Source organism: Oncorhynchus kisutch, linkage group LG29 (assembly GCF_002021735.2).
Source record: "Oncorhynchus kisutch isolate 150728-3 linkage group LG29, Okis_V2, whole genome shotgun sequence".
In the NCBI taxonomy this organism is placed as follows: domain Eukaryota; kingdom Metazoa; phylum Chordata; class Actinopteri; order Salmoniformes; family Salmonidae; genus Oncorhynchus; species Oncorhynchus kisutch.
Genome location: NC_034202.2, coordinates 22,368,186 through 22,395,646, shown reverse-complemented (window position 1 = coordinate 22,395,646; position 27,461 = coordinate 22,368,186). Strand labels below are relative to the sequence as shown.

Below are 27,461 nucleotides of genomic sequence, written 5' to 3'. Positions count from 1 at the left end.
TCAGACAAGGCAATACAGACTGGGAGTAGGGTCAACTATCTATCTATCACACACACAGAGAGAGCGAGCAGTATTTCAAAACCTCTGACCATGTGAAGGGAACATTGGCTACATGCACTTGGCATGACATGGTGTTGTTGGGATAGCACTGGGCAGCTGGGAGATGGCGCACACACACACTCATCTAACTACACCTCTAATGCCACTGTATATCAGGTAATAAGAACGCTGTTAAGAATCACTGTTTGATGTGCGAATTTGCAAACCTCTCACTGATCTTGAATTTGGAGTCCCCGGTGTGCTCTCGCTTGCTTGCGTCACATAATAAAATAAGCTGCCAGCCACAAAGCTAGACCATAGTGATTACTGACTACACTCTCCAAATCAGACTTTAAAACATCTGTTTACCTCTCTCCCTGTCCAATCTGTGTGGTGGGGAGAAAGGGATATTTTTGACCAAGGTTATCAAACGCTACCCTCACTGGCACCCATGCCTCTGTTGCTAAATGAGTCACTGGGGATTTGAAGACAATCAAATCCAATTCTCCTAGGATGAACGAGTTGAAAAGCAAGTAAGCTCTATTAGCCAGTGACAACCAAACCTTCAACTTAAAGCGAATAACTTTCCCATAACATAAAAGTGGCATACATCTGACGAGAAAACAGGACAGGTGCCATACCTCTAAATGCTAGCTACATACAGCTGAAGTCAGAAGTTTACATACACCTTAACTAAATACATTAACTCAGTTTTTCACAATTCCTGACATTTAATCCTAGTAAAAAAGTCCCTGTTTTAGGATCACCACTTTATTTTAAGAATGTGAAATGTCAGAATAAGAGTAGAGAGAATGATTTATTTCAGCCTTTATTTCTTTCATCACATTCAGAAGTTCAATTCAGAAGTTCAAATACACTCAATTAGTATTTGGTAGCATTGCCTTTAAATTGTTTTACTTGAGTCAAACATTTCAGGTATCGTTCCACAAATTGGGTGAATTTTGGCCCATTCCTCCTGACAGAGCAGGTGTAACTGAGTCAGGTTTGTAGGCCTCCTTGCTCGCAGACGTTTTTTCAGTTCTGCCCACAAATTTTCTATAGGATTGAGGTCAGGGCTTTGTGATGGCCACTCCAGTACCTCGACTTTGTTGTACTTAAGCCATTTTGCCACAACTTTGGAAGTATGCTTGGGGTCACTGTCCATTTGGAAGACCCATTTGCGACCAAGCTTAAACTTCCTGACTGATGTCTTGAGATGTTGCTTCCATATATCCACATAATTTTCCTTCCTCATGATGCCATCTAGTTTATGAAGTACACCAGTCCGTCCTGCAGCAAATCACCACCACAACATGATGCTGCCACCCCTGTACGTCACGGTCGGCTTGCAAGCCTCCCCCTTTTTTCCTCCAAATGATATAATCTATTTTTGTTTCATCAGACCAGAGGACATTTCTCCAAAAGGTATATTTGTCCCCATGTGCAGTTGCAAACCCTAGTCTGGCTTTTTATGGCGGTTTTGGAGCAGTGGCTTCTTCCTTGCTGAGCGGCCTTTCAGGTTATGTTGATACAGAACTCGTTTTACTGTGGATATAGATACTTTGTACTTGTTTCCTTCAGCATCTTCACAAGGTCTTTTGCTGTTGTTCTTGGATTGATTTGTACTTTTCACACCAAAGTATGTTCATCTCTAGGAGACAGAACACATCTCCTTCCTGAGCCGAATTACGTCTGCGTGGTCCCATGGTGTTTATACTTGCGTACTATTGTTTGTACAGATGAGCGTGGTACCTTCAGGTGTTTGGAAATTGCTCCCAAGGATGAACCAGACTTGAAGAAGTCTACAATTGTTTTTCTGAGGTCTTGGCTGATTTCTTTTGATTTTACAATGATGTCAAGCAAAGAGGCACTGAGTTTGAAGGTAGGCCTTGAAATACATCCACAGGTACACCTCCAATCGACTCAAATGATGTCAATTAGCCTATCAGAAGCTTCTAAAGCCATGACATCATTTTCTGGAATTTCCCAGCTGTTTAAAAGCACAGTCAACTTAGTGTATGTAAACTTCTGACCCACTGGAATTGTGATACAGGGAATTATAAGTGAAATAATCTGTCTGTAAACAATTGTTGGAAAAATGACTTGTGTCATGCACAAAGTAGATGTCCTAACCGACTTGCCAAAACTATAGTTTGTTAACAAGAAATTTGTGGAGTGATTGAAAAATGAGTTCTAATGACTCCAACCTAAGTGTATGTAAGCTTATGACTTTAACTGTAGGTCTCTGGGTACATCAACATAGGTTGACCCCCCAGAAATCAGCTACGCATCCAACACTGGGTAGGCTTATTGCATTACACACTCTGCCGGCTTGTAGACAAGCCAGCGAGCAGAAAAGACTGGACCGATGAAGCAGCGAGAACGTGAACAATGCCAATCATCACTCTGTAAAAAGAGCAAGAGAGAAACCGACCGAGTGGTTGTTTTTATCTGAATTTCTCAAAAACAGCTGCTGTCCCCACGGGTGCTTGTATCACTGCTCTACTCTCCCGCTCTCTGTCAGAGCAACGATAGAGGGAGAGAAAAGGACGAGAGAGAAGGCAGTGCTGCACTCTGGGAGTTGTCATTGTTGAGCACCACAGGACACGGAGTACGTATCAGCGTTGCGCAGCAGCAGCAAATCCACAACACAAAGTAGACTGTTCTTGATCTGTTCAAATAAGTCAATTGTGGGAAGGAGGGTGGATACTGTGCTGTAGCCCGTGTAGCAAAATGTAAAATTAATTGCCAAGTGAGATATTGAAACGTATCAGATATTCCACATACGTATACCTATGACTGACATTTCACACACCACACAAACACACCTCCCCTTGGGCAATAACAGCAAAACATACAGTTAAAAGTGTAGACACACCTAGTCATTCAAAAGTTTTTCTTCATCTTTACTATTTGTAGAATAATAGTGAAGATATCAAAACTATGAAATAACAAATATGGAATCATGTAGTAACAATAAGTGGTAAACAAATCAAAATATATTTTAGATTCTTCAAAGTAGCCACCCTTTGCCTTGATGACAGTTTTGCACACTCATGGCATTCTGCTGTATCACAACAGGCCATGATCGGGAGTCCCATAGGGTGGGGCACAATTGGCCCAGTGTCGTCTGGGTTAGGGGAGGATGTGGCCGCGGTAGGCCGTCATTGTAAATAAGAATTTGTTCTTCACTGACTTGCCTAGTTAAATAAAAAATAAATAAAACAGACACAAAGCCAATAGGAAAATAGCCAGAGGCTGTCATCATTAAAACAATAAAAGGCAATCAATTAGTGCTCATCTTCAGTGCGTTGTCAAAAAAAGAGAGACTACATTAGATACAGATTTGAGAATTGGCAAGTTTATTTCCCATTTTCCATGTATAAAATATACATATTTATAGGAATGGGGGTACCAGCAGTAGGCATTATAAAAAGCAAAATATTTTCTCATATTGCAGTTCATTGTACGCAATCAAGAGTTGATACTTCTATCAACGACCTGCCGAAGTCTTGCCTGGAGTCAGTAAATTATGAATTATTGTTGCAGAGGATGGTATTTTCTACTCCATTTAGTGAGACAAGACATGTTTTGAGAAACATTAAGAACTTGATTCTTATCAGAACTACTAAAGCTTGGAATATAAGATATCTTAAAAACTTCAATTGAAAGTTTAAAACTTTCCCAGATTCAAAATGTGTGAGAATGAGACTAAATTATGAACTGCAGAATTATTTTATAGAGGAAAACAAAGTTCATATGGATGAACAAATCTATTATAGCGTTACAGCCAAATGTTCTGATCTGAAAAACACACACAAAATGTAAATTCACTCATCCAAATACACATTCCACATGGTAGTCACCACTGATGTACTTGACGTAAGACTATTACGATGGTCTATAAGATCAGTCTACATACTTTACAACTAGTTTGGACTGTCTCACCTCAACCCCACTTCCTTCCACCCCCAACCTGCGCCCCCTTCCTCCCCCTTCTCCCTTTAGGTGTAGTCTACTCAAAGAGCTTGATTGCAGAGAGCAGTGTTGCTGGTCACACACACCAGGGGTGCACTCGCCTGGGGGCAGGGGGGGGGGGGGGGTCAACAAAAACTAGCTTCTCCAACCCGGACCGGCTCCAAACGTTTGAGAAGATGATCTGAAGAAAAAAACAAACAATGAAGACAGAGAGAAAAAAAAAAAAAAAAATTCTGCTTGGAAAGTTAGCTACCTTATTATGTGATAGTTTGGACTTTTCCCCCTAGGCCCTGCCTTGCCCTGCTGACTGATGATTATGAGGAATACTACTGCTGTCTGACAGTACTGTGAGGGATGTACGTACTGTATACACAGGGACATACAACATATATGAGGAGGGAGTCCTGGAGGGCACACGATACATATCAACACATAGCACACTAAAAAGGGAAGATGAAGGCGTAAATGGATGGGTGGAACAGAGAAGGAGAGAGAGGGTTGAGATAGGTGGGCGAGGGGGAGAACTGAGGTAGGTGGAGAGAAGAAAGTAGGAATGGGACTAGAAGGAGGAAGAGTGATGAGAGGCACTTGAGATATGTCCAGGTATTTAGAGTCATACTAGGATGCAGCTACACGAAGAGTAGCATCAGTTTCTATGGGACGGAGGGGGGAATGAAATTAACTTCACTTAAGAACTACATATAGCTGCCGTTATGTACTGTAAATTCTGTCTACATGAAAACACTTTGCCTCATGAAAATGTATTCAGAATGACATCAAGACTTCTATGCTTGCTTGTGTCAGAGTATTAATGTAAACCATGTTTCTTTAAGCATATACATTCTAGTTGCATCAAATGAAACTAAAACATACACAGAGGACCCATCTGAGAGCATTTGGCAGCATTTTGCTCTCATCAACAATTATAAAATGGGTACGATGAGGGGATGAGGAAGAAGAGAGGAGAGTGAGTGAGAAGGAGAATTAGGAAGAAGGGGGGGATGAGGGAGGGAGCAAGGTCAGAAATGGGGGTGTTAAAGGAGGGACGAGGAAGAGAAAGCAAGCAATCGAAGACAAGAACAGAGAGAAGAGGAGGGGGAGGGTGAAGCGGAACAGAGGGAGACAGAGGAGCTTATCTAACAGCGTGTGAATGACTGAGCTGGGCCGTGTTGCCACACTCTCCTGAGCACTTCAGATCGCATTCCACTGCAATGCACCCTGGGGGATACACAGGGGCCATGTGACACAGCAGCACAATGAGAGGAGGCACAGGAGAGTGGGAGGAGGAAAAGGAGGGCAGAGACAAAAGGAGAGAGGGAGGAAGCAGGAGGGGAGAAAGAGGGAGGGAGAAGGCAGTAGGGGAAGAGGGAGAAGGCAGGAAGGGAGAGAGAGTGAGAAGCAGGAAGGGAGAGAGGGGGAGGGAGAGAGCGGGAGGGAGGGAGAGAGAGCGGGAGGGAGGAGGCAGGATGGGAGAGAGAGAGAGGGAGGGAGGAGGCAGGATGGGAGAGAGGGAGGGAGGGCAGAGATAAAGGAGGGATGAGGCAGGAGATAAAGAAAGGAGGGAGAAAGGGAAGAGGTAGGGGGGAAAGGAGAGCGGTAGATGAGGTAGGGGGAAAAGGAGAGCAAAGAGGGGGAAGCGGCTCGAGTAGGCGAGTGTCTGGGGTGAGGCCTCGAGGGTGAGGAGATCAGTGGTGTTAGAGATGAGAATGGTGAGGGTTGAATAAGGTACAGGAGAGACAAAGGGGGGAAGGAGGGATGATATATAGGGCAGCTTGTTATGAATTCGTGCTGCCCATCAGATTCTTATAAGTGGGCTGTGGTCACACTTTTCCTTCACACGCTACCGCCAGAGACACAAGCGAGTGCGTATAGGGAGGGTTCAAACACTCAACATACAAATGTATACACTCACCAAACACCCATCCACACACACACAAAGATGAGTGATACTTACTGATTCGATCCAAAACCGCCAGCAGACCCAAAGCCTGCAACAAAAAAATAGACACAAAAAAACTAAACGCACTTAATTTAGATCAAACTCTTTTTGCCCCAGGGGCACTGAAAAATGGTTCGATTTTCTTGTCGTCAAAAATGTGCAATTTTTGGGGGGTATTTTCAGTGCTCTGACTGTCTAGCTTTCATTTCAGTGATTATTAGCTAGCTGGACACAGTCAAGAAACTGTATGAATGTAGGTTCAGTATCATTTCTACAGTTTCAATTTGGTTTTAGTCATTTTACATTTTATTGAGTTGCCTGCCACCACTGATTTGTTTAACACCCTTGATCTAGATAGAGTTATCAGTAGAGACTATTTAAAATGACTCTGTAAAATGTTGACTCAATAACACAGAGAGAAACCTGGGTGAGTTACTACTACTTCCACCTTATTACCTCTGTTCCAGAGCCAGTCAACCACTTGGGTGCCAACACAAACCATAATAATGTGATTGCTTATCTAGTTCCTCTAGACCTAACAGGATTTGAAATAGGCCCTAATCTATGAATTTCACATGATTGGGGAATACAGATATGAATCTGTTGGTCACAGATACAGTACCAGTCAAAAGTTTAGACACACCTACTCATTCAATGATTTATATTTTTATATATTTTCCACATTGTAGAATAATAGTGAAGACATCAAAACTATGAAATAACACATATGTACTCACCAAAAAACAAATCAAAATATATTTGAGATTTTTCAAAGCAGCCACCCTTTGCCTTGATGACAGCATTGCACACTCTTGGCATTCACTCAACCAGCTTCATGAGGTAGTCACCTAGAATGCATTTCAATTAACAGGTGTACCTTGTTAAAAGTTAATTTGTGGAATTTCTTTCCTTCTTAATGCGTTTGAGCCATTAAGCCGTTGTGACAAGGTAGGGGTGGTATACAGAAGATAGCACTATTTGGTAAAATACCATGTCCATATTATGGCAACAACAGCTCAAATAAGGAAAGAGAAACGACCGTTCATCATTACTTTAAAACATGAAGGTCATTCCATTCGGAACATTTCAAAAACGTTGAAAGTTTCTTCAAGTGCGGTCACAAAAACCATCAAGCGCTATGATGAAACTGCCTCTCATGAGGACCGCCACAGGAAAGGAAGACCCAGAGTTACCTCTGCTGCAGAAGATAAGTTAATTAGAGTTACCAGCCTCAGAAATTGCTGCCCAAATAAATGCTTCACAGAGTTCAAGTAACAGACACTTCTCAACATCAACTGTTCAGAGGAGACTGCGTGAATCAGGCCTTCATGGTCGAATTGCTGCAAAGATACCACTAAAGGACACCAATAAGAAGTAGAGACCTGCTTGGGCCAAGAAACACGAGGAATGGACATTAGACCGGTGGAAATCTGTCCTTTGGTCTGATGAGTCCAACTGAGATTTTTGGTTCCGACCGCTGTGTCTTTATGAGACGCAGAGTAGGTGAACGGATGATCTCCGAATGTGTAGTTCCCACGTGAAGCATGGAGGAGGAAGTGTGATGGTATGGGGGTGCTTTGTTGGTGACACGGTCTGTGATTGATTTAGAATTCAAAAAGGTACACTTAACCAGCATGGCTACCACAGTGTTCTGCAGCAATACCATCCCATCTGGTTAAATCTGAGTGGGACTATCATTTGTTTTTCAACAGGACAATGACCCAAAACACACCTCCAGGCTGTGTAAGGGCTATTTGATTAAGAAGGAGAGTGCCGCATCAGATGACCTGGCCTCCACAATCACCTGACTTCAACCCAATTGAGATGGTTTGGGATGAGTTGGACCTCAGAGTGAAGGAAAAGCAGCCAACAAGTGCTCAGCATATGGGGAACTCCTTCAAGACTGGTTGAGAGAATACCAAGAGTGTTCAAAGCAGTCATCAAGGCAAAGGGTGGCTACTTTGAAGACTCTAAAATCTAAAATATATTTAGATTTGTTTGACACTTTTTTGGTTACTACATGATTCCATGTATTATTTCATAGTTTTGAGGTCTTCACGATTATTCTACAATGTAGAAAATAGTAAAAAATAAAGAAAAACCCTTGAATGAGTAGGTGACCAAACCTTTGACTGGTACTCTACCTTACAAAAAAATGGGCCTCATAACAGGCCTCAGGATCTCATCACGGTACCTCTGCATTTAATATGTAACCGATAAAATGCAATTGTGTTCGTTGTCCGTAGATTATGCCTGGCAATGCAATAACTTCACCATGGGGCATTCTGTTCACAACATTGACATCAGCAAACCGCTCACCCACACAAAACCATACACGTGGTCCGCGGTTGTGAGGCCGGTTGGATGTACTGCCAAATTCTCTAAAACAACGTTGGAGGCGGCTTATGGTAGAGAATTCTCTGGAAACAGTTCTCGTGCACATTCCTGCAGTCAGCATTCCAAATGCACGCTCCCTCAAAACATGAGACATCTGTGACATTGTGTTGTGTGACAAAAATGCTCATTTTAGAGTGGCCTTTTATTGCCCCTGCACCTGTGTAATGATCATGCTGTTTAATCATCTTCTTGAACATTTCTGGCTCATGAAACATGGGACCAACATTTTACATGTTGCATTTAAATTTTCGTTCAGTGTAAGATGCTGAAAGAGTTCTTCCCACCCTCCTCTTCCCATCTTGAGAAAACTGCCATATACAAACAAAAAAGATAACTTGCATGGCGGCATGTGACCGCAGTAGGAATGTGCGTTAATAGGAAGCCACTTGTGGGATTCCACCATCCCCACGGCTAGCCTAGCCTAGTATGAACCTAGTGCTACATCTTGTGGCCCTGTTGTACTGCACAGCAGACAGAGTGCTGGGGATAGTATTAGCCACTAGGCTAAATGACTGATATAAAACAGCCACTAATGGGCTTAGGAGGGGGCGGCAGGTAGCCTAGTGGTTAGAGCGTTGGGCCAGTAATCGAAAGTTTGCTGGATCGAATCCCCGAGCTGACAAGGTAAAGATCTGTCGTTCTGCCCCAAGGCAGGCCGTCATTGTAAATAAGAATTTGTTCTAAACTGACTTGCCTAGTTAAATAAAGGTTACATTAAAAAAACAGTGGCTTTACTTCAGGGGAATAGGGGAAGGGACTCACTGGCAAGGCTTCAAACGAGGACCTTGTTTTTTTGTCCTTATTAGCGTGGCTGGGGGAGTGGGGAGGAGACTGCAGGGGCAGAAATGACTAAACTGGGGGTTGGACTCCTTTCATACAGTTTAGTCACAAGAATAGGGAGGAGAGGGAAGAGAAATGGTCAATTAAGGATTGGGGTGCATCTGGATAATCTGGAGCAGCGTTCCCATGCAATGATCTGAAAAAAACTGAACGGGTGAGATATTACTACTCACCTCCTCCTCCCTGCTGTCCGAACCCAGAGAAGCCGCTGGGCTGAGGAGCTCCAAACCCTGACCCCTGCTGCACCTGGGCCAGGTTACCAAATGATGGGGCACTCTGGTTGGCCAGAGCACCAAACGACAGTGTGCTTTGTTGAGTGGAAGCAAAGCTGTGAAGGAAGAGAAATGCACATAAAAGATTAAAAACATTAAAAAGAATGAATATTCAATATTACAGTCTAACAATAGCCTAATAAACATTTCATGGAAATGTGTTGAATAACCATTGGTACATTTGATTTCTTACGTTATTGAGGCACTGGTCCGTTTACATCCACATTATAATACTCTATGTCTACCTCAGTCCTGAGACCATACAGTCAGAGGAAGAATTACTATGCTCTGTGCTCCTTAACTCCCTCTCCCTCCAGTCTGTAGACTGTTTAGTACAGCTAGTCTAGCACACTACCCCAGTCACTCTACTCTGTTCCCATTACCATTCTAACCCAGAGAGGAGAGGTAACCTAAAATATGCAGAGGAACAGCCTTGCCTGGAATAATATCAGAGCCCATTACATCAAAGCATATTGCAATAAGCCTGGATTTAAATGACAATGGAATAAGTCGCTAATGCTCCCACGGCTCTTCCCCTACTGATCTGGGATCTGTGTGTGGAAGCTGCGACACAGTCAGGGAGCAGAGTTTGTTTGATGTTTTATTGAGTTTAAATGTAGTAGAACAGCGTGAGGGGAAGCTACTTCTGACAGAGGCTTCAGGTGCCCTGAGCGAGACAGACAAGACCAGTGTCAGTCACACAACCGAACCAGGATTATTTGACTAGAGTCATCAAACATCAGCAGAGAGATGAGGGGATGAGGACGAGTGAAGGAGAGACATACTATACTATGTGCATATGTAATAAGTGTGTTGCAGTAGTCAGAGGAGACAGAGAGAGAGGGGAAGAGGAAAAATAGACAGACGAATAAAGACAAAGAAGAGAGCGGGAATATAGAGGGATAGTGAGAGAGGGGTAGAGAATAGTCCGGGCCGTCCAGCCAGCTCAGTTGCTCTGCTGGTTTTAATCTTGGAGGCAGCATGGGTAGACCTCTGGACAGAAATAAAGGCTGACCTCTGACCCTAATACAGGAGCCAATCTTTTTCTGCTCAGCCCGCCCACCTCTACCGCCCTTGGGTCAATCGCCTCATCACTAGGTACGAGTAGAGTGTGTGGTAGAGAATTGAGGGATGGGGGTTTAGTTGGCAATTCCCTCTAGAAGACCTGTGCCTAATACAACAACCCCAGGGGGAGAGAGAGAGGGAGGCTAGAGAGAAGGGGGAACTAGCCCATCTTAATCTGCTGGCGGTATGACCTCAGAGTGGGATTATCTGGAATAATCTAGCTCTGCATGCCTCTGTGGTTTGGGGCTTGGCAGAGGTGCCCAACGCCTCAGCAGGCCTGCACATGCCAGTGGGCTGCTCCAGGGGGAGAGGGAGCTGAGTGGGAGGGGATGAAGGAATAATCCCATTTTCTCCCATAATTGTACAATGAGGTTTGAGGTTAAATTCAGAAACAAAGGTTGACTCTGCAGGAGGTCTGGGTGGTTATAGCTGACTGATTTCCATCCCCTGATACCAGAAATACTTAAATACTTGATGTAAATGCAGTAAGTAAATCTTCAATACTCATCTACTGTGGACTTTTCTAAATTAAATGTCAAGCTCATTAACGTGTGCCAGTGTAGCCGAGCAGGGTTTAGGGTATTATGCCCCAAGTTGAGAAAGGAGGTTGGTGGTTAGCAAGGTATTATTTACTAATCAGGGAGTGTTGGTGACAAAATCCGCGTGTTAATATGAAAACAGTGGCTAGGAGGTGTCAGCGTGCTCTCAGTTGGAATGGCTAAAGCCCCTCGTCCCTATATTGCTTTCCTTTCATTTGTCAACCTTAATCATATTTTTTTTATTTATTTAAACTTTATTTAACTAGGGAAGTCAGTTAAGAACAAATTCATATTTACAATGATGGCCTAGGAACAACCTTGTTCAGGGGCAGAATGAGAGATTCGAACTAGCAACCTAGTTCGAACTAGCAACCTTTCGGTTACTGGCCCAACGCTCTAACCCCTAGGCTACCCGCCGCCCCTAGGCTACCTGCCGCCCCTAGGCTACCCGCCGCCCCTAGGCTACCCGCCGCCCCTATACATAACAAAATCAAGACAAAATCAAGACAATAACCAACAGCAATAAACGCATAAAAACTTTGCAAGACATTCTACAGCCTTTATGGTCAGTATTATCAAGAATATTGAGATCTTCTACACTGTCATTTTAGAACAATACAAAACATCTCACTCTGCATATCCAATAAATGTCTAAGAGGGGTGTCTCTCTTACCCGAATCCTCCCACGTTGGCGGCTGCCGTGCCCTCTCCAAACACCTTGCTGGCTGAGGAGCCCATGGGACTGCTGAAGGACGGGGTCGAGCCAAACGCTGCTGACCCCCCAAACGCTGGGGAGCCCCCGAAAGCAGGGGGGCTACCGAACACAGGGGCGCTCCCAAAAGCACCTGAAGGGATACAGATAGAGGGGTGTGAGGAAGAGTAAGTTGGCTGACTTTGATTTGATAACAATACGTGAGTGGGACAGTTACATGAATAAAGCTGACACGTATGTGAGCAATATTCTTGAATTTGTTGAGATGGGCGGGCAGGACAGAATGTCTCAGGGGACACTTACCACAGTCTAATACTAACCATACATAAGTAAATACTTCAAAAATAGAAGCAAACACAGGCAATGTTTATATTCTTCCTCAACTTTGATGGATGTGTATGTCACACCTGCTGTTGCCCTGAAACTAACAGCCCCAACATGATTAATAACGTTTTTATTTGCTCTACAACACCTCCATTTCTGTTCAGGGACAACAGCTTTCTCTCTCTCTCTCACACACACACACAATTGCGGCTATGAGGGCTTGATGGGAATCAATTTCCAGCCACACACTCTTTGGGATGAAAAGAGAGTCATAAACAGAGGGGATCACTGAAATGACAGCCTGGCTACGAGCACGGCCCAGTGAATAATTGATTGGGTTAATGTAATGGGATTACATTCCTTGGACCCTGGCCAGTGATAGTAGCTATAGAAGTGACAGCAGTACCAAAAAGACACAGGTTCCGTACTAATAAAGCATCTCAGAGTAAGAGTGCTAATCTATGATCAGGTAATGAATAAGAGGGATGACCTGATCATTGATCAGCACTCCTATTCTTAGATGCTTTGTGAATATGACCAGAAGAGTTTAGGGGTAGATGCTACCGCTATATAGCTAGCTGAGTAAAATGCCAAGACAAAACTGCAGTGGTGCTAACTTTTGGGGAACGCTATGACCCTAATTGCTAAGATATGCTATATTATTTGCTAAATTTAGGAAATATAACTGCGTTGACTAAATTGATTGATGCTTTGACTTCTTTAGCCAAGTAGACGCCAAGACTGTTCATTAGCTCGGAAAGATGCTACATTGTGGAATGTAGCCTAACCATGATCCACTAGTGCTGTACTGGCAGAGAGAGAGAGATAATGTGACTGTAGCTGTAACTCAGATGATAAAGGAGTACAGAGTGAGTCTCTCCTTGGGGAGCAAGCAGTGGCGGCAGCTGAGGTTGCAGGGAGTGGATCTGCTGCTGCCACAGGGCCAAAGAGGAAGTGATGCGTGTGTGGAGTGTTCATCCACAACCACCTGCCTTTCTCTCTGACCCTCACACATCACAGAGCCGCCCGTCGCATCAACAGCCCGAGGCGGACAGGACAACATCAGAGACGGAGCCAAGAATGTAAATGGCTGTTACTATTACAGTCAAAGAGACTGGAGGGAATAGTGATGGGGAATGCGTTCACAGAGGGTAGAAGGTATTGTAAAGAGACCGCTGCGCCACTCGGGAGGCCCAAGGCATTGCATCAGTGCTAGAGGCTTAACTACAGACCCGGGTTCGATTCCGGACTGTGTCGCAGCCGGCCGCGACCGAGACCCATGAGGCGGCGGACAATTGGCCCAGCATCGTCCGGGTCAGGGGAGGGTTTGGCCAGCCGGGATGTCCTTGTCCCATTGTGCTCTAGCGACTCCTGGTGGCTGACCGGGTGCATGCACGCTGACTTCGGTTAAGCGTGCGTGTCAAGAAGTGCGGCTAACAAAAGAAGGGTTATTTGTAACATTGTTGGATAACACTTTTGAATATATACAGTACATTACCATGGGCACAAAAGTCTGGGGTTGACAGAGCTGGGTGACTTGTCACCTGTTTCGGGGTGAGGGTGTAGCCTACCTGTTTGTTTGGTGGGGGTGGAGAAGGAGCCGAACCCCTGAGCGGCCACGCTCCCCCCTCCCGTGCTGAAGGTTCCACTGGCCGTCTGCTCCCCCCCTCCGAATGTTGACGCTGGGGAGCCAAAGCCAAAGGTTTTGGCCCCGCTGTTCCCAAACAGGGTAGTTCCTCCTGTAGGACAAACAGAGGTTAACAGTGGATTTATAGCAGTGCTAAACTGAAATAGGTGCCTGTACTCATTTTCAGTGCTGGGACTGTTCATATTTAGGTGCAATAGTTTTGAGCTAATATTCTATAAGAGGTGCAGGAACTCAAGCAGCAGAACATTTGAAGGGCCGGTACTCAGTTCCAGTTAACTTATAGTTAAGTCAACAGCCTTAGTGTTTCCAATAGATAGAGAGGAAAACAAGAGTCTCTACACAAAAGTAAACCAACCATGTGTTTCCCATAAGAGTTCAAATGAGCCCAAAAGATTTCTAGACAGAGCGCCACTGAGCTAAGCATCCTGCCTAAGAAATGCTATGGGAAACCATTGACAGCTTCACAGAGCTCTCTTTCCTGCCCATGATTCCTCACTCAGACACATCCATTTCAAAATCCTAATTATGCAAAGAAAATCAGCCGCCTAACTTCTTTCTTTCTCTCCATCCATCTCCCTCCAAGCTCATTAGATGTTCATCTCTAGAACGATGTGGTGGGATATTGTTTGGGGGTGTCATGAGAACAACACACTTTCCGGTTGACCCAGGTCTCCCTCTGTCTTTTGATCTTCACAGTGCAGTGCATCTCACTTTTAAATGGCTGGGAAGTCGGCCTCTTCATCTGACCTGGGATCAGCTGCAACCTCACAGCCCACTGGTCACTTTCTGTTCCGACTGCACTGGCAGATGTGGCCCCCATGTCAACGCTGCCAATGTTTCAATACTCATGTAAATCTTTCCTCTCTTTTTGATAGAGAGACACTGGAGAGATGTTTAAAAGCCTAATTTCCGATCGTTAAATTCTAGTTTTCGGATGAAGGTTTCCTGCTCATGTTCATTTCACACATCTTTTCCAAGTCCCAGACATCATATATCAAATCAGCATAGAGAGTCCAGACTCTTTTCTAGGAGCCATTTTCATACTTTTTTTGCACAATGGCTTTCACCATAATGGTAATACTGAGCATGGAAAGTACTTGTGTGTAAATGACACGCAACACTGAAATCTCATTTGAGATGCAATTTAGCACTTCACGCTTCAACAATTTTTAACATAGTAACTTGAAAGCAAACAACGTGAGAGAAAATAAAATAATCACCTTTCAAATCAAAATTGATTCTCCTGTGGCTGGGTGGTTACATAGACAAGTTACCTGACTACCAGATAAAGGGGGTCACTTTTCATCATAGAGACAAGGAGGGAGGAAATGGATATGTGGCTAAATGGTATTAGGTGTGTGTGGAAGACATTGGGACGGACACTTGATGTATTATGCAGCATGGCACAACGCCTACTGTCAGTTAAGAGCTACTCAAGGAAAATAGTCATTTGCAGTGCTCTTCCTAAAGGTGATTGTGTCCAAGAAACAATGGAATTGAGGAATTTGACTAAAAGCTAATGGTCTGCATGCAGCAAAGACATGGGTGAAAATGTGGGTAAGAATATGTTCAGGGAAAATGTAATAAAAAGCAATACGAGTGCCATTGCATGACTTATCTCTTAAGAATCAAAGCCGTGGGCAAACAAGCGATATACTATCACATAGTCCCTATGAAATGGGTCATACATATTCACATAGCCATAATCAGAATACTGCACCATTTCAATTCGGAACAAAAGAGGGCATAGGAGGACAGAATGGGGGTGGCTCAAGTGGGTATTTCTACTCATCAAACCTACATGTACAGTACCACAGTGAAATATAGCTTGGAAGAAAAGCAGACTAATGATTTCATTAACATTGTTTAACACAAATGAATCACGTACCACCTCAAGGTCTCAAAGGTTGAGAAAATATTTACATATTTGCATTCATCTACAGAACAAACATGGATGATTCGATGCAGTTTATGTGCATTAGAGGAATAAAAAAACAAGAGATACAAGCCTATTTGCTATGGAAAACTATGCCAGTCTGTTGAGCAGTAACATATGACCGGGAGCTATAGAGGATGGTTGTGTTGTGTTGACTCATGTTGTGTCATAGATAGGACAGCACAGATACATACGCTGTCAGTGCCTCCAGCAGCAACAGGCTAAATCACTGCTCTGCTTATGAGATTAAGACTCGCAGCATAATGCTGAGGAAAATCAATTTACGTGAGGCTGTGTTTAGAAACAAAAAATATGATTATATTCGCTACCTCCCCCCACATGAAAACATCAGTCTTGATAACATTAATGCAAAAATATTTGAGCTATGAATTTATTGCAGTGGACTTTGTCATCCTTTTTCAAGAGGGATGTCAATCAAAGGGTTCCCCCCTGCTGATGATAACTGCACCCGCCCATCTTAAAATTGAACATGAAGTTTAAATCTAAGATCAGTCATCCTTTCTGCTACAACACCTCTCGGGCCCCTGTTGGTTCTCCCACCTGTCTGGTTGGGCTGTCCGAAGCCCCCGGTGGCAGCGGCAGTGCCGAAAGGGTTCTTGTTGGCGGCGTCCTCACTGGGTTTGCCCCCCAGGCCACTGAAGAAGCCTCCCCCTGCCTGCTGGGAGGCTGCAGCCGGGGCAGAGCCAGATCCAAACAGACCCCCACCGCTGGATGGCTGCTGCTGGGTAGGATAGGGGGAGGAGTGCACAGCCACGGTCACAACAAGGTCACAATGATCAGTGTTGGTTATGTAGTAATAAGTACACATGAGCCTCCCTGATGAGTTCTCTCCATGATTCTTACCCAAATGCAATAATACATCTCATGTGTATGTGAGTGGTGCGGCGTGTGCACATTTGAAGAGGGGCATTTGGGAGTCTTTCCCTTAAGTGTTACATATCAAAATGGTAGGATGGTTGTCTATTTTGTACACACTGTCAAATGTGAATGTTACCTGTCCAAAGACACTCCCAGTACTGGACTGTTGACCGAACACTGAGGTAGTGGAGGAGTTTCCAAAAGCTGGGAGGGAAGAGGACAGAAAATAATAAGTAGCACATAAAATACATTAAGCAGGCTCTGTACAATACAACCATGCAAACTATCACAATTTACCCTTTAGACAGTCATTTAAGGTTAGCGATGATGGTAAGTCAGAACTGTGTGTGTGTGTGTGTACGCTGATAGTGCAGTAGTTTTATGGATGGTCTCGTTCCAGCAGCATTAGACTATGGCGACAGAACTATTTTCTTTTCAGGTTATAGATGACTGAGAGGGGAAGACAGTGGAGCAGAAAAAGACAAATCCCCACATTTATCTCTGACACAATGCCACCATGTACACTGGATATGTATGCAGTGTGATAAGCCCTCTGACAAACTCTAGATGGATGCGTACATGCTGTGTGTGTGGCAGAGCGTAAGCTGTGTGTGTGGGCGTGCCTGCGCATGTGAGAAAGAAAGGCATACTGGCTGGTGGATATCTTCCACCAGTCAACTCCACATTTCCCTTTTATTCCACTTCCATTTTTGCCTGGGCCTCTGCTCGTTTTCCCTTTAAATTGGTGGCTTTTAGAAAGCGGCTGTACGACTGTCCATTAAATCCCTCATGCCGAGAGTCAACTCCCCTATAATAAATCAGGCGGAACATGAAATGTTATTCTCTCAGAGTATGGGGACAGGTCTACAAATTAATGCTGGGACTGCCTTTAGTCTGGACCTGGGACTTGGCAATGACTCATTCATTCATGACACCCACCGTATCATTTACTGTGGCTTGAATTAGTCCATGTGGTGACCTTGTTTGTGAACAAGTTTAGGGCGTAGATTAAATGCTTCTGACTGTGTATGCTAATTTTCTATAAAGGAAACAGTAGGGCTGACTCCATTTAGTCGACTGGTCAATTGTTTGGTTGATAGGCTGTTGGTCAATCGAGAATATTTTAGTTGAGCAGTTGTAACAACAAAAATGTATTGCACATGTCTTGACTGACGCCTGTCTGAGTGGACTAATCCATTGTGGAGAACGCGGGGATGGCACACCAGTATCACCAGCAGTACATGTACTGTTAATTCCCATCATTTATCATCTACAATGTTTGTTTGGTTACAGTAATTTCTGTTAATGCATTCAATATAGGCGTTCAATATTACAATATTTTACAGTTCTCATTGTCGGAGTGGATACGTTGTTTGCAGAGCGCACAACCTAGGTTACACTTGTGAGAAACAAGTTTTGGTTTATTTCATTCCATTTACGAGTTGTCCATTTATTCATTGTGTTTCGTATGGAGGGCTCCTGTCAATGTTGAGTAAGGACACGTACCTGATTACACAGAAGTAGGCCTTGGCTACCTGGCCTGGGGGCAAACATAGGCTTATAAATGTGCCCATTTGGGGATCTGATAGTAATTCTGATTTAACTCACCACCACTACTGAGCTGTGGAGCGTCAAAGGAATGTTTTCTTCACCGCAAACAGCAAGTAAACTCAGTCTGTTTTTACATCCATTGAGAATGCCAATAGTTCCTCAATGTAGCCTATTTGAAAAATCTTTCCAGCTCTCTCCCATTCGAAAAAAGTGGGGGGAAAATGTCATGCTCCGAACCGGTGGAACGTCTTAAAATAGGCATACCTGATTACTTATCCCTTAAGCAAATAGACTACAGCTGTGTCTGTCTGAAGCTCACTGGCCCGGGAAACTGAGGGTCCTTAATATTTTATACAATGTTGCAAGTTGGTTAGTGCAAGCTTCAGGCTGGACCAAGTTGATAGTTGATACAATTTTTGAAGTTCCTTGCAGACAGGCCATGAATAGCCAATGTAATTTATTTTTTTAATCAGGATATTTTCTACCTGCAGGCCGCAATGTTTTTATTTGTTGGCTTCAGGTAGGCTATTTTTACATAGTTGGCAATGGCAATAGAAGTTACTTTTAGTAACTTTTCATTTAGATATCATTTTTATTAATCACATGACAACTATTTTGAGATACGAAGACTTTATTATCAAATAAATTGAATTGTTCCACAAGAATGTGCATATGAAAATCATAACTGGCACACAGATTGGTTGAAATGGTAAGATAAATTGGCACTCCAAATGGAAAAAGGTTACCGACCCCTGGTTGTAGCCTATTACCGGCAACTTCTAGAGCGAAGTGGCAGACTCAGCAGAGGGAGGAGATGATTCGGGAACATATTTATTTATTTTGGTTAGGCTTATCTTGATCTCTGGCTCCCTTGAGACATTTGTGTGTTAAGTATTTAATCACAGTGGGCTTAAAGCATCAGACAAGCTCAGTAGTCTACATATTAGTTGATGTTATCAAATCACATAAGGTGTGTCTATATATGGTGTGTCTATATATTTTTTGACCAGTCGATTGGTCGAAAGAAGTGACAAGTCCCCCCCCCCCTCTCTTCCCCCGGGGACAGCCCTAAGGAACAATCAACATACATTTTTATTAACGAATACATTCACAAATGTTCCTGTGCAGTTTGCGGACGACGGACGTGCAACAAAATCAAATGTAACAGCAGCCCTTTTGCTAGTTCACATAGCTATGCTGACAATATACTGCCTGAAATAACTAGCCAGCCGTGAAGGGGACAGAAATAATACATGGGAATGCATAACACATATCCAGACTCAATAGGAATTCTAGGGCCATTTATAGTGTAACACCTGTTGCTGTCCTGGCGTTGGTAGCTAGTTGGCTATTGTAGCTATAAGACTGGCTGCTGTCACCTCAGACCTGCACAAAGACATTTAGAAACAAACATGACCCTGGCTATTAACACTCCCTTAGATACCCCTAACTGCCCTCTCTACCAAACTGCTAATAGAGTTAAGAGAAATCACCCCTAGGCTTACAGAGCAAAGCCAAAGTCTCTCCGATTTCTTCCATGTCTATGATGTAAAATGGAGCTTTCTTATTAGACACGTTCAGGCAGTTCCTCCTCTGTTTCAAGACAGATTTAATGTAGCCTGGTCTTTGGTTATACCATCTTAATCCAGCTCTGTTAAGAGCGACATCGACCAGGCGTGCTCTGATGCAGGGTAAGTAGGCCTAATTCATGTTTAACCTGCTGTGGGGCTCCGCGGATAAATGACTGGCCATGAGCTGCTCTCCTCACATACTAATACAGTAAAGACCGACAAAGGCACCGACAGTGGTAGAGACCATGCGCACCAGTGAGCTCAATTAACCCCCATCACAACCTCCTCCGTTACAGATAACTAGTTCAGATTTCCTGTTCACCACATCACTTTGACAGCGTTACTAACCCTGCTTCCACATTCAATTCTTTGTGTAATTAAAATGAAAAAGTAACCCAACGTGGCTTTGAAGTGTAAGCCTATCTCCATTATTAGTACATGCATATGGCCAGACAGACACATTGTCACTATGATATAACAGAAAGCCTATCTGGGTGGGAACACAGAGCCCTAGGACAGTCAGAACCGAGACATTGCTTCAGTAACTGCTGAGTTGTTGTGACACACACAGACAGGTCAACTGTCTTCCCGCGGCCCAGCACCTCTTAGCATGGATGGGAATTCAGAGAATCCCTGGGAATAGGGCAACTCCCGGCTCAACATTACTTCACCACTCAAATTATTTTATAAAATTCCCAGTTTATTTATTTATTTTTATTTCACCTTGAATATGTGGACATCTATAAGTACCTAGGTGTCTGGCTAGACTGTAAACAGTCTGTTAATGCATTCAATATAGGCGTTCAATATTACAATATTTTACAGTTCTCATTGTCGGAGTGGATACGTTGTTTGCAGAGCGCACAACCTAGGTTAAACTCTCCTTCCAGACTCATATCAAACATCTCCAATCGAAAATCAAATCAAGAGTCGGCTTTCTATTCCGCAACAAAGCCTCCTTCACTCACGCCGCCAAACTTACCCTAGTAAAACGGACTATCCTACCGATCCTCGACTTCGGCGATGTCATCTACAAAATTGCTTCCAACACTCTACTCAGCAAACTGGATGCAGTTTATCACAGTGCCATCCGTTTTGTCACTAAAGCACCTTATACCACCCACCACTGCGACTTGTATGCTCTAGTAGGCTGGCCCTCGCTACATATTCGTCGCCAGACCCACTGGCACCAGGTCATCTACAAGTCCATGCTAGGTAAAGCTCCGCCTTATCTCAGTTCACTGGTCACGATGGCAACACCCATCCGTAGCACGCGCTCCAGCAGGTGTATCTCACTGACCATCCCTAAAGCCAACACCTCATTTGGCCGCCTTTCGTTCCAGTTCTCTGCTGCCTGTGACTGGAACGAATTGCAAAAATCGCTGAAGTTGGAGACTTTTATCTCCCTCACCAACTTCAAACATCTGCTATCTGAGCAGCTAACCGATCGCTGCAGCTGTACATAGTCTATCGGTAAATAGCCCACCCCTTTTTACCTACCTCATCCCCATACTGTTTTTATTTATTTACTTTTCTGCTCTTTTGCACACCAATATCTCTACCTGTACGTGACCATCTGATAATTTATCACTCCAGTGTTAATCTGCAAAATTGTAATTATTCGCCTACCTCCTCATGCCTTTTGCACACAATGTATATAGACTCCCCTTTTTTTCCTACTGTGTTATTGACTTGTTAATTGTTTACTCCATGTGTAACTCTGTGTTGTCTGTTCACACTGCTATGCTTTATCTTGGCCAGGTCGCAGTTGCAAATGAGAACTTGTTCTCAACTAGCCTACCTGGTTAAATAAAGGTGAAATATATATATATATAGTTTTTAAAGAGTGTTTACCTTATACTTGGGTTTACAGGGTCAAGGTAGAGCTTACCCCTAGAAGTAAAGATCAGGGATCAGCTAACCACCATCCTCAACCCTAACCAGATCGGTACCAGGTGAAACAAAAAACTGACCACCCTATACCAGTGGTCAATGCCAACTTCCTCCAGCATAGTGGTTTAGAGAGGCCTATGACCCATGGAGGAGTATGGTCTGCCAGCCAATACCAGCAGATCCTAACAGGCCCTGATGGATGGATGGGATTGGACTGGATAAGACCATCAGAGAGTAGTGGCCTTCTCTCTAAGCTCCATTATCCTAATGGCGTGATAAATACCCATCCTAATGATGCTGCTCAGTCCCACAGAGGGAAAACAACTACATTAATTTAAGCACTTTGGCAGCAGCTCTGACTGGATGAGTAACTGAGATAACTGCCTTTATCAGGATGCCCCATTGCTTCGTTCCCTAGATACTGCGCCTTCGGAAAGTATTCAGACACCTTGACTTTTTCCATATTATGTTACATTACAGCCTTATTCTAAAATGGCAATAAAAATTCCTCAAAAATCAATCAAAAATACAGCATAATGACAAAGCGAAAACAGGTTTTTAGAAATGTTTGCATATTTATTAAAAATAAAAAAACAGAAATACCTTATTTACATAAGTATTCAGCCTTTGCTATGACACTCGAAATTGAGCTCAGGTGCATCCTGTTTCCATTGATCATCCTTGAGATGTTTCTACAACTTGGAGTCCACCTGTGGTAAATTCTATTGATTGAACATGATCTGGAAAGGCACACACCTGTCTAGATAAGGTCCCACAGTTGACAGTGCATGCCCATGAGGTTGAATAAATTGTCCGTAGAGCTCCGAGACAGGATTGTGTCGATGCACAGATCTGGGGAAGGGTACCAAAAACATTACTGCAGCATTGAAGGTTCCCAATAACACAGTGGCCTCCATCATTTTTAAATGGAAGATGATTGGAACCACCAAGACACTTCCTAGAGCTGGCCGCCCAGCCAAACTGAGCAATCGGGGGAGAAGGGCCTTGGTCAAGGAGGTGACCAAGAACCTGATGGTCACTCTGACAGAGCTCTAAGCTCTTCTGTGTCCTTCCAGAAGGACAACCATCTCTGCAGCACTCCACCAATCAGGCCTTTATGGTAGAGTGGCCAGACGGAAGCCACTCCTCAGTAAAAGGCACATGACAGCCCGCTTGGAGTTTGCCAAAAAGGGACCTAAATCACACAGCCAAGACCATGCAGGAGTGGCTTCGGAACAAGACTGAATGTCCTTGAGTGGCCCAGTCAGATCCCGGACATGAACCCAATCTAACGTCTCTGGAGAGACCTGAAAATAGCTGTGCAGCGACGCTCCCCTTGCAACATGACAGCGCTTGAGATGATCTGCAGAGAAGAATGGGGGAAACTGCCCAAACAGGTGTGCCATGCTTGTAGCATCATACCCAAGAAGACTCGATGCTGTAATCTCTGTCAAAGGTGCTTCAACAAAGTAGAGTAAAGGGTCTGAATACTTACGTAAATGGGATTACATTTTAATTGAATAACTACGCAAACATTTAGAAAACCCTGTTTTCACTTTGTCCTTATGGGGTATTGTGTGTAGATTGATGAGGAAAAATCCATATTTAATACATTTTAGAATAAGGCTGTAACTTCAAATGTGGAAAAAGTCAAGTGCTCTGAAAACATTGCGAAGGCACTGTATGCTGCAATTATATAGGTCAACATACCATGGCTGAAATAATACCAGCCTAGTAGTCCTAAATATGGATTTTGGAGATCAATCAAAATCAACTAGAATCTGGTAATCCAATCCATAAGCATTTAAGGTATCATCTGATTCCTAACGAGATTGTACATCCAGTCAATAAGAAAAGACAGGTTGGCAGCTTGAGTGGCCGTCTGTGTAAATGCTAGAGGCTTAAAACAACTTAATAGTGTCATGGTGATGTCCAAGGGATGCTCTTCCAATACGACCACTGTCCTGAGCTGTCTGCCACATATAAAATATCTAACATTACATTGACGATTAATTTCCAGTTTTGTGATATGGAATGCAGAGGCCTAACAGCTACTTCGTATTAGTGCATTTTCACAAACATATCACAGATACACTCACCTGCAGGCTGTCCAAAGCTGAAGCCAGTAGAGGATGTGGTGGTTGTGTTGCTTCCAAACATAGAGCCTTGTCCAAACCCAGCACTCTGCTGCCCGAAGGCCGGGGTTGCGCTCGGCTGCCCAAACAGGCCCGTGCCCGTACTGCTGGCCGTACTGGCGCTGGGGGAGCCAAAGGAAAAACTGCTGGCATTGCTGGCACTGGGGGCTCCAAACAGACCACCTCCACTAGCAGCAGTACTAGCAGTTGCAGCAGTGGTGGCCGCTGCTGGCTGTCCAAATCCAGGGCTGGCCCCGAACGCAGACTGGCCAAAACCGAAGCCACCGGCTGCGTTAGGAACAGGTTGGCCGAACCCGCCAACTGTCTGCCCAAATACAGATTTTCCAAAGCCAGCCCCTGCACCTGCAGGTGGAGCACCAAAGCCGGTGGAACTAAAGCCGCCGGCAGTCACTGGAGCAGGCTGTCCGAAAACTGTGCCTGTGGCCGGGGCTGCGGTGTTGGAGTCAGTAGGGGTGGTGGTGGTGGCAGCAGGGGCTGCGGTGTTTATGACCGTCGTGAGGCTGGTGACAGCTATAGTGGTGTTATCTGTGGTGATGGCAGGTGGCTGGGTGAAGATGGAGCCAGGTTTGTCAGAGCTGGGGGCCGGGTAGGCTGGTGGTGGGGCGATAGTGGGTGGTGATGCCTCGGGGGCAGGGTCTGGGGTAGTGCTGGGGGCTGCCTGGGCTGGTGGGGTGGTAGAGGCAGGGGGGACAGGGGTGGTGGAGGCAATGGGGGGAGCTGGGGAGGCGGCCGAGGCAGGGGGAGTTGTGACCTTTTCAGGGATGGTAGGGGTGGGGGTGACTGAGGACACTGGGGAGGTAGTAACCTCAGGCTCAGCAACAGGGGGGCTGACAGAGGGGCTGGGTTGTGAGGGAACAGGCTCTGGGGGTGGAGAGGGGTCTGATAAGGGGGTGGGGGCTTTGGGGGGCTCTTCCTCCAGGGTGGGGGACGGGGAAGAGAGGGGTGCAGCTAGGAGGCTGCTGAAGGAGGTGGCTGCTGACGTGGAGAACGCAGGCTTGGTGATCGACAGGGCTGCCAGTTCGGGAGGCTTGAATGCAGTCTTGGATAAGTCTGTCACGGTAGAATCCGCCTCACCAAACGCAGCCTCAGCTGGCTTTCCTTGCTGGAGGGTCGACCCGAAGCTAAACTGGGCCGTGCCCGTGCCTAAACCTAGCCCCATTCCATTGTCTGGCTGGCCAAAGCTAAACGCGGCTGCTGAGGGTTTCTCTTCGTCCCCCTGGCCCACGCGTAGACCCGAGAAACTCCCCAGGGTCTCTCCTCCTACCACCTTGGGTGCCTGGGGCTCCACTCTGAAGGTGGGGGTGGGCCTCACAGGCTCCCCTGACATGCTGGGAGGAGGGGAGCTGGTGCTCCCCAGGGTGGGGGAAGTGGATTTTGGGATGAAAGAGAAGGGTTCCTCTCCGGCAGAAGAGCTGAACATCATCTTGCCGGTGGCGCCAGCGCTGCCAAAGAAGAATTTACTGCCGTCCTTCACTGGGAGGAAGAAACATGGACAGCAGATTTACAAACTATGCCAGACATTGAAACACTTTGAACAAATAGATTTAATACATGACTACCGCAAAACTTCAATTAAACGCTGAGTCTCAAATAGCCGCCTATCCTTTTTAATAGTCGGGCAACCGCACACATTTAAATACTCGCTGTTTAAAATGAATGGCAGGTGTAAATTAATTGCTTACGAGGTTTAATGTTTTATTTGATAATTGATTTAAAATTTGTAAGTGAATGCTGGAATTAAACAATTAACTATGCAAATGAGCAAAAGCTGTGTGCATTAAAAGAAATAGACATCTGGCTCAAATAGAAAGGGAAATGGGAATACCTAGTCAGTTGTACAACTGAATGCATTCAACTTAAATGCGTCTTCCGCCTGTCTCTAATGCGCCTGTCTTCAGTCATTTAAGAAAATAAACACCCGGGATATTAATTGAAGTTACTGTAATTCATTGATATGGCATTCAATGAACTATAGCACTGACTTTACTGTCTAATAACACCAATGAGTGGCATATATGGCTGTACATTTGAGAGAGGTACCTGGTGGAGCTCCTTGGGACACAGAGGAGAAACTGAAGCCCCCGGCAGACCTGTCCGAAAGCATCATAATGTATGAGAAAACACAGTCAGCCAGAGCTAAAAATAAACATTCCTGTTTTCTGATCAAGAAGGTCTGACATGAAGTTTCCCTCTCTGACCCCTGACCCCCAGTGACTCACGCTGTGGTAAAGGAGGAGAAGGCTTTGCTGCTCTGCTCCCCTAGTGACGGGGCTGAGCTGGAGGAGGCCAGGGAAACTAGGGCGTCAGGTTTAGGGGGTCCGCCTGGGAGAGAGGGACAGGAGGAGATGACATTAAAATAAGCATGACAAAAGAGTTCTAACACACCTTATACAAAGAGCTAATAAAATATGTAATATGATGAATGTAATCAAATGGATGTAATGTATGAATGGTTCAACCAGAAATTGTGTAGATTCGTCGAATATAAAAACCCTTGAAAAAAATATTACCTGGGAAAAGGTGGAAGGCATTTTCCAACGTGTCTTGATATGATGAGCATCTAAAACATCTTATCTTTATGTACTTACCAAACACAAAACCCTGGGGGGAGGCTGAGCGGATACTCTCAGCAGACATCTTCAGTATGCCTTGAGTAGAATTCTGATGAGAAAAACAACAGAAGGAAAGTTTATACATCTCTCATTGCCATGGCTTCAAGAATAACTACACACAAAGTAAGAGGGTGTTTTAGAGAATCTAACAATCAATGTTCATGTTTATCTTAAGTCAAAACTAAATGTAATTTAGTTCATCTCACTACTCAGACTTTGGATTCTGTTTCTTGCAAAACAGTGTTTTAGTGTTCGTATACGCAGTGTTTTCTGTGAGTGTTTCTGTGTGTAGGTTTAGGAGTCATGCATCCCATGAACTTGAACCTGGTTCGGACTGAGGTGTGATGTGCGAGAGAGTTCCCCTGTATGAATCCATTCCCACCCAGTCGCCACTTGTATCACTCCTCCGCCGGCACGTGGGAGAAACCTGGGGCATTTCACAGCCCTGTCATAATGACCTTCCACTCTATCCTATAACATCGCAGGCCAGCGGTCAGCCAAGTACACTGGAACTCCAGGAACTACACGGAGTTGCTGGGTTCTTAGAGATGGGGTGTACAAGAGATATTCAGTCTCTGATAGCGGAAAGCACACAGATGAAACGCCTTGACAGTTGGGAGGATGTTAGATGGACTCTTCATACTCACTCGTTTGGCCTGGTTGGTGTTGGCTACCGTCGCCAAAACCTGCTGAACAACCTGACCAACCGGGGCTGGGACTGACGAGCTGAAACAGAGAGAGAGGAAAGAAAATAATTGAGCAACGACCTGGATTTACACAGCACATAACATTTTAAATGTTGCCTAATTTCTCTTCTCCACACTCTCTCATCAGGATTTGCTTTCTGAAAGTAAGTGAATGCAAGTCAGTCATGAGGAGACATGCACATATCTACAAATGAGGTATGATAACAATTCATGCCACGTTGATTAATTGGGGTGTGTGTGCGCATTAGAACTTTGTATCAGCCTATAATTTACTACCCCATCTGAAAACATGTGGCATAATCCAAGGCTAATGTCGTCTCAGATAAAAGCCAGGGCCATGCACAATATCTACAGTAGTGAATAGAACACAGAAAACAAAATCCATGGTGAACTGCACTGTCTC

The 27,461-nt window shown here is 44.5% G+C and overlaps 1 protein-coding gene across 5 annotated transcripts in view; it reads right to left on the bottom strand.

Moving 5' to 3' along the window:
* Window positions 1-27,461, bottom strand: part of LOC109873607 (nuclear pore complex protein Nup214) — a 66,230-nt gene that overhangs the window by 958 nt on the left and 37,811 nt on the right. For 2 of the 5 annotated variants that reach the window (XM_031809200.1, XM_031809201.1), the window contains exons 25-35: window positions 26,999-27,077; window positions 26,328-26,400; window positions 25,959-26,061; window positions 25,780-25,829; window positions 23,683-25,212; window positions 16,705-16,772; window positions 16,251-16,431; window positions 13,677-13,844; window positions 11,743-11,914; window positions 9,367-9,521; window positions 5,972-6,005 (exon numbers count right to left, since the gene is read on the bottom strand). In XM_031809200.1, coding sequence (XP_031665060.1) covers window positions 5,972-6,005; window positions 9,367-9,521; window positions 11,743-11,914; window positions 13,677-13,844; window positions 16,251-16,431; window positions 16,705-16,772; window positions 23,683-25,212; window positions 25,780-25,829; window positions 25,959-26,061; window positions 26,328-26,400; window positions 26,999-27,077 — 2,613 coding nt within the window. Of the gene's footprint in view, window positions 1-3,378; window positions 4,199-4,242; window positions 4,381-5,971; window positions 6,006-9,366; window positions 9,522-11,742; window positions 11,915-13,676; window positions 13,845-16,250; window positions 16,432-16,704; window positions 16,773-23,682; window positions 25,213-25,779; window positions 25,830-25,958; window positions 26,062-26,327; window positions 26,401-26,998; window positions 27,078-27,461 lie in introns of those variants that run through there. The other 3 variants (XM_031809196.1, XM_031809197.1, XM_031809198.1) reach the window with 3 other exon arrangements.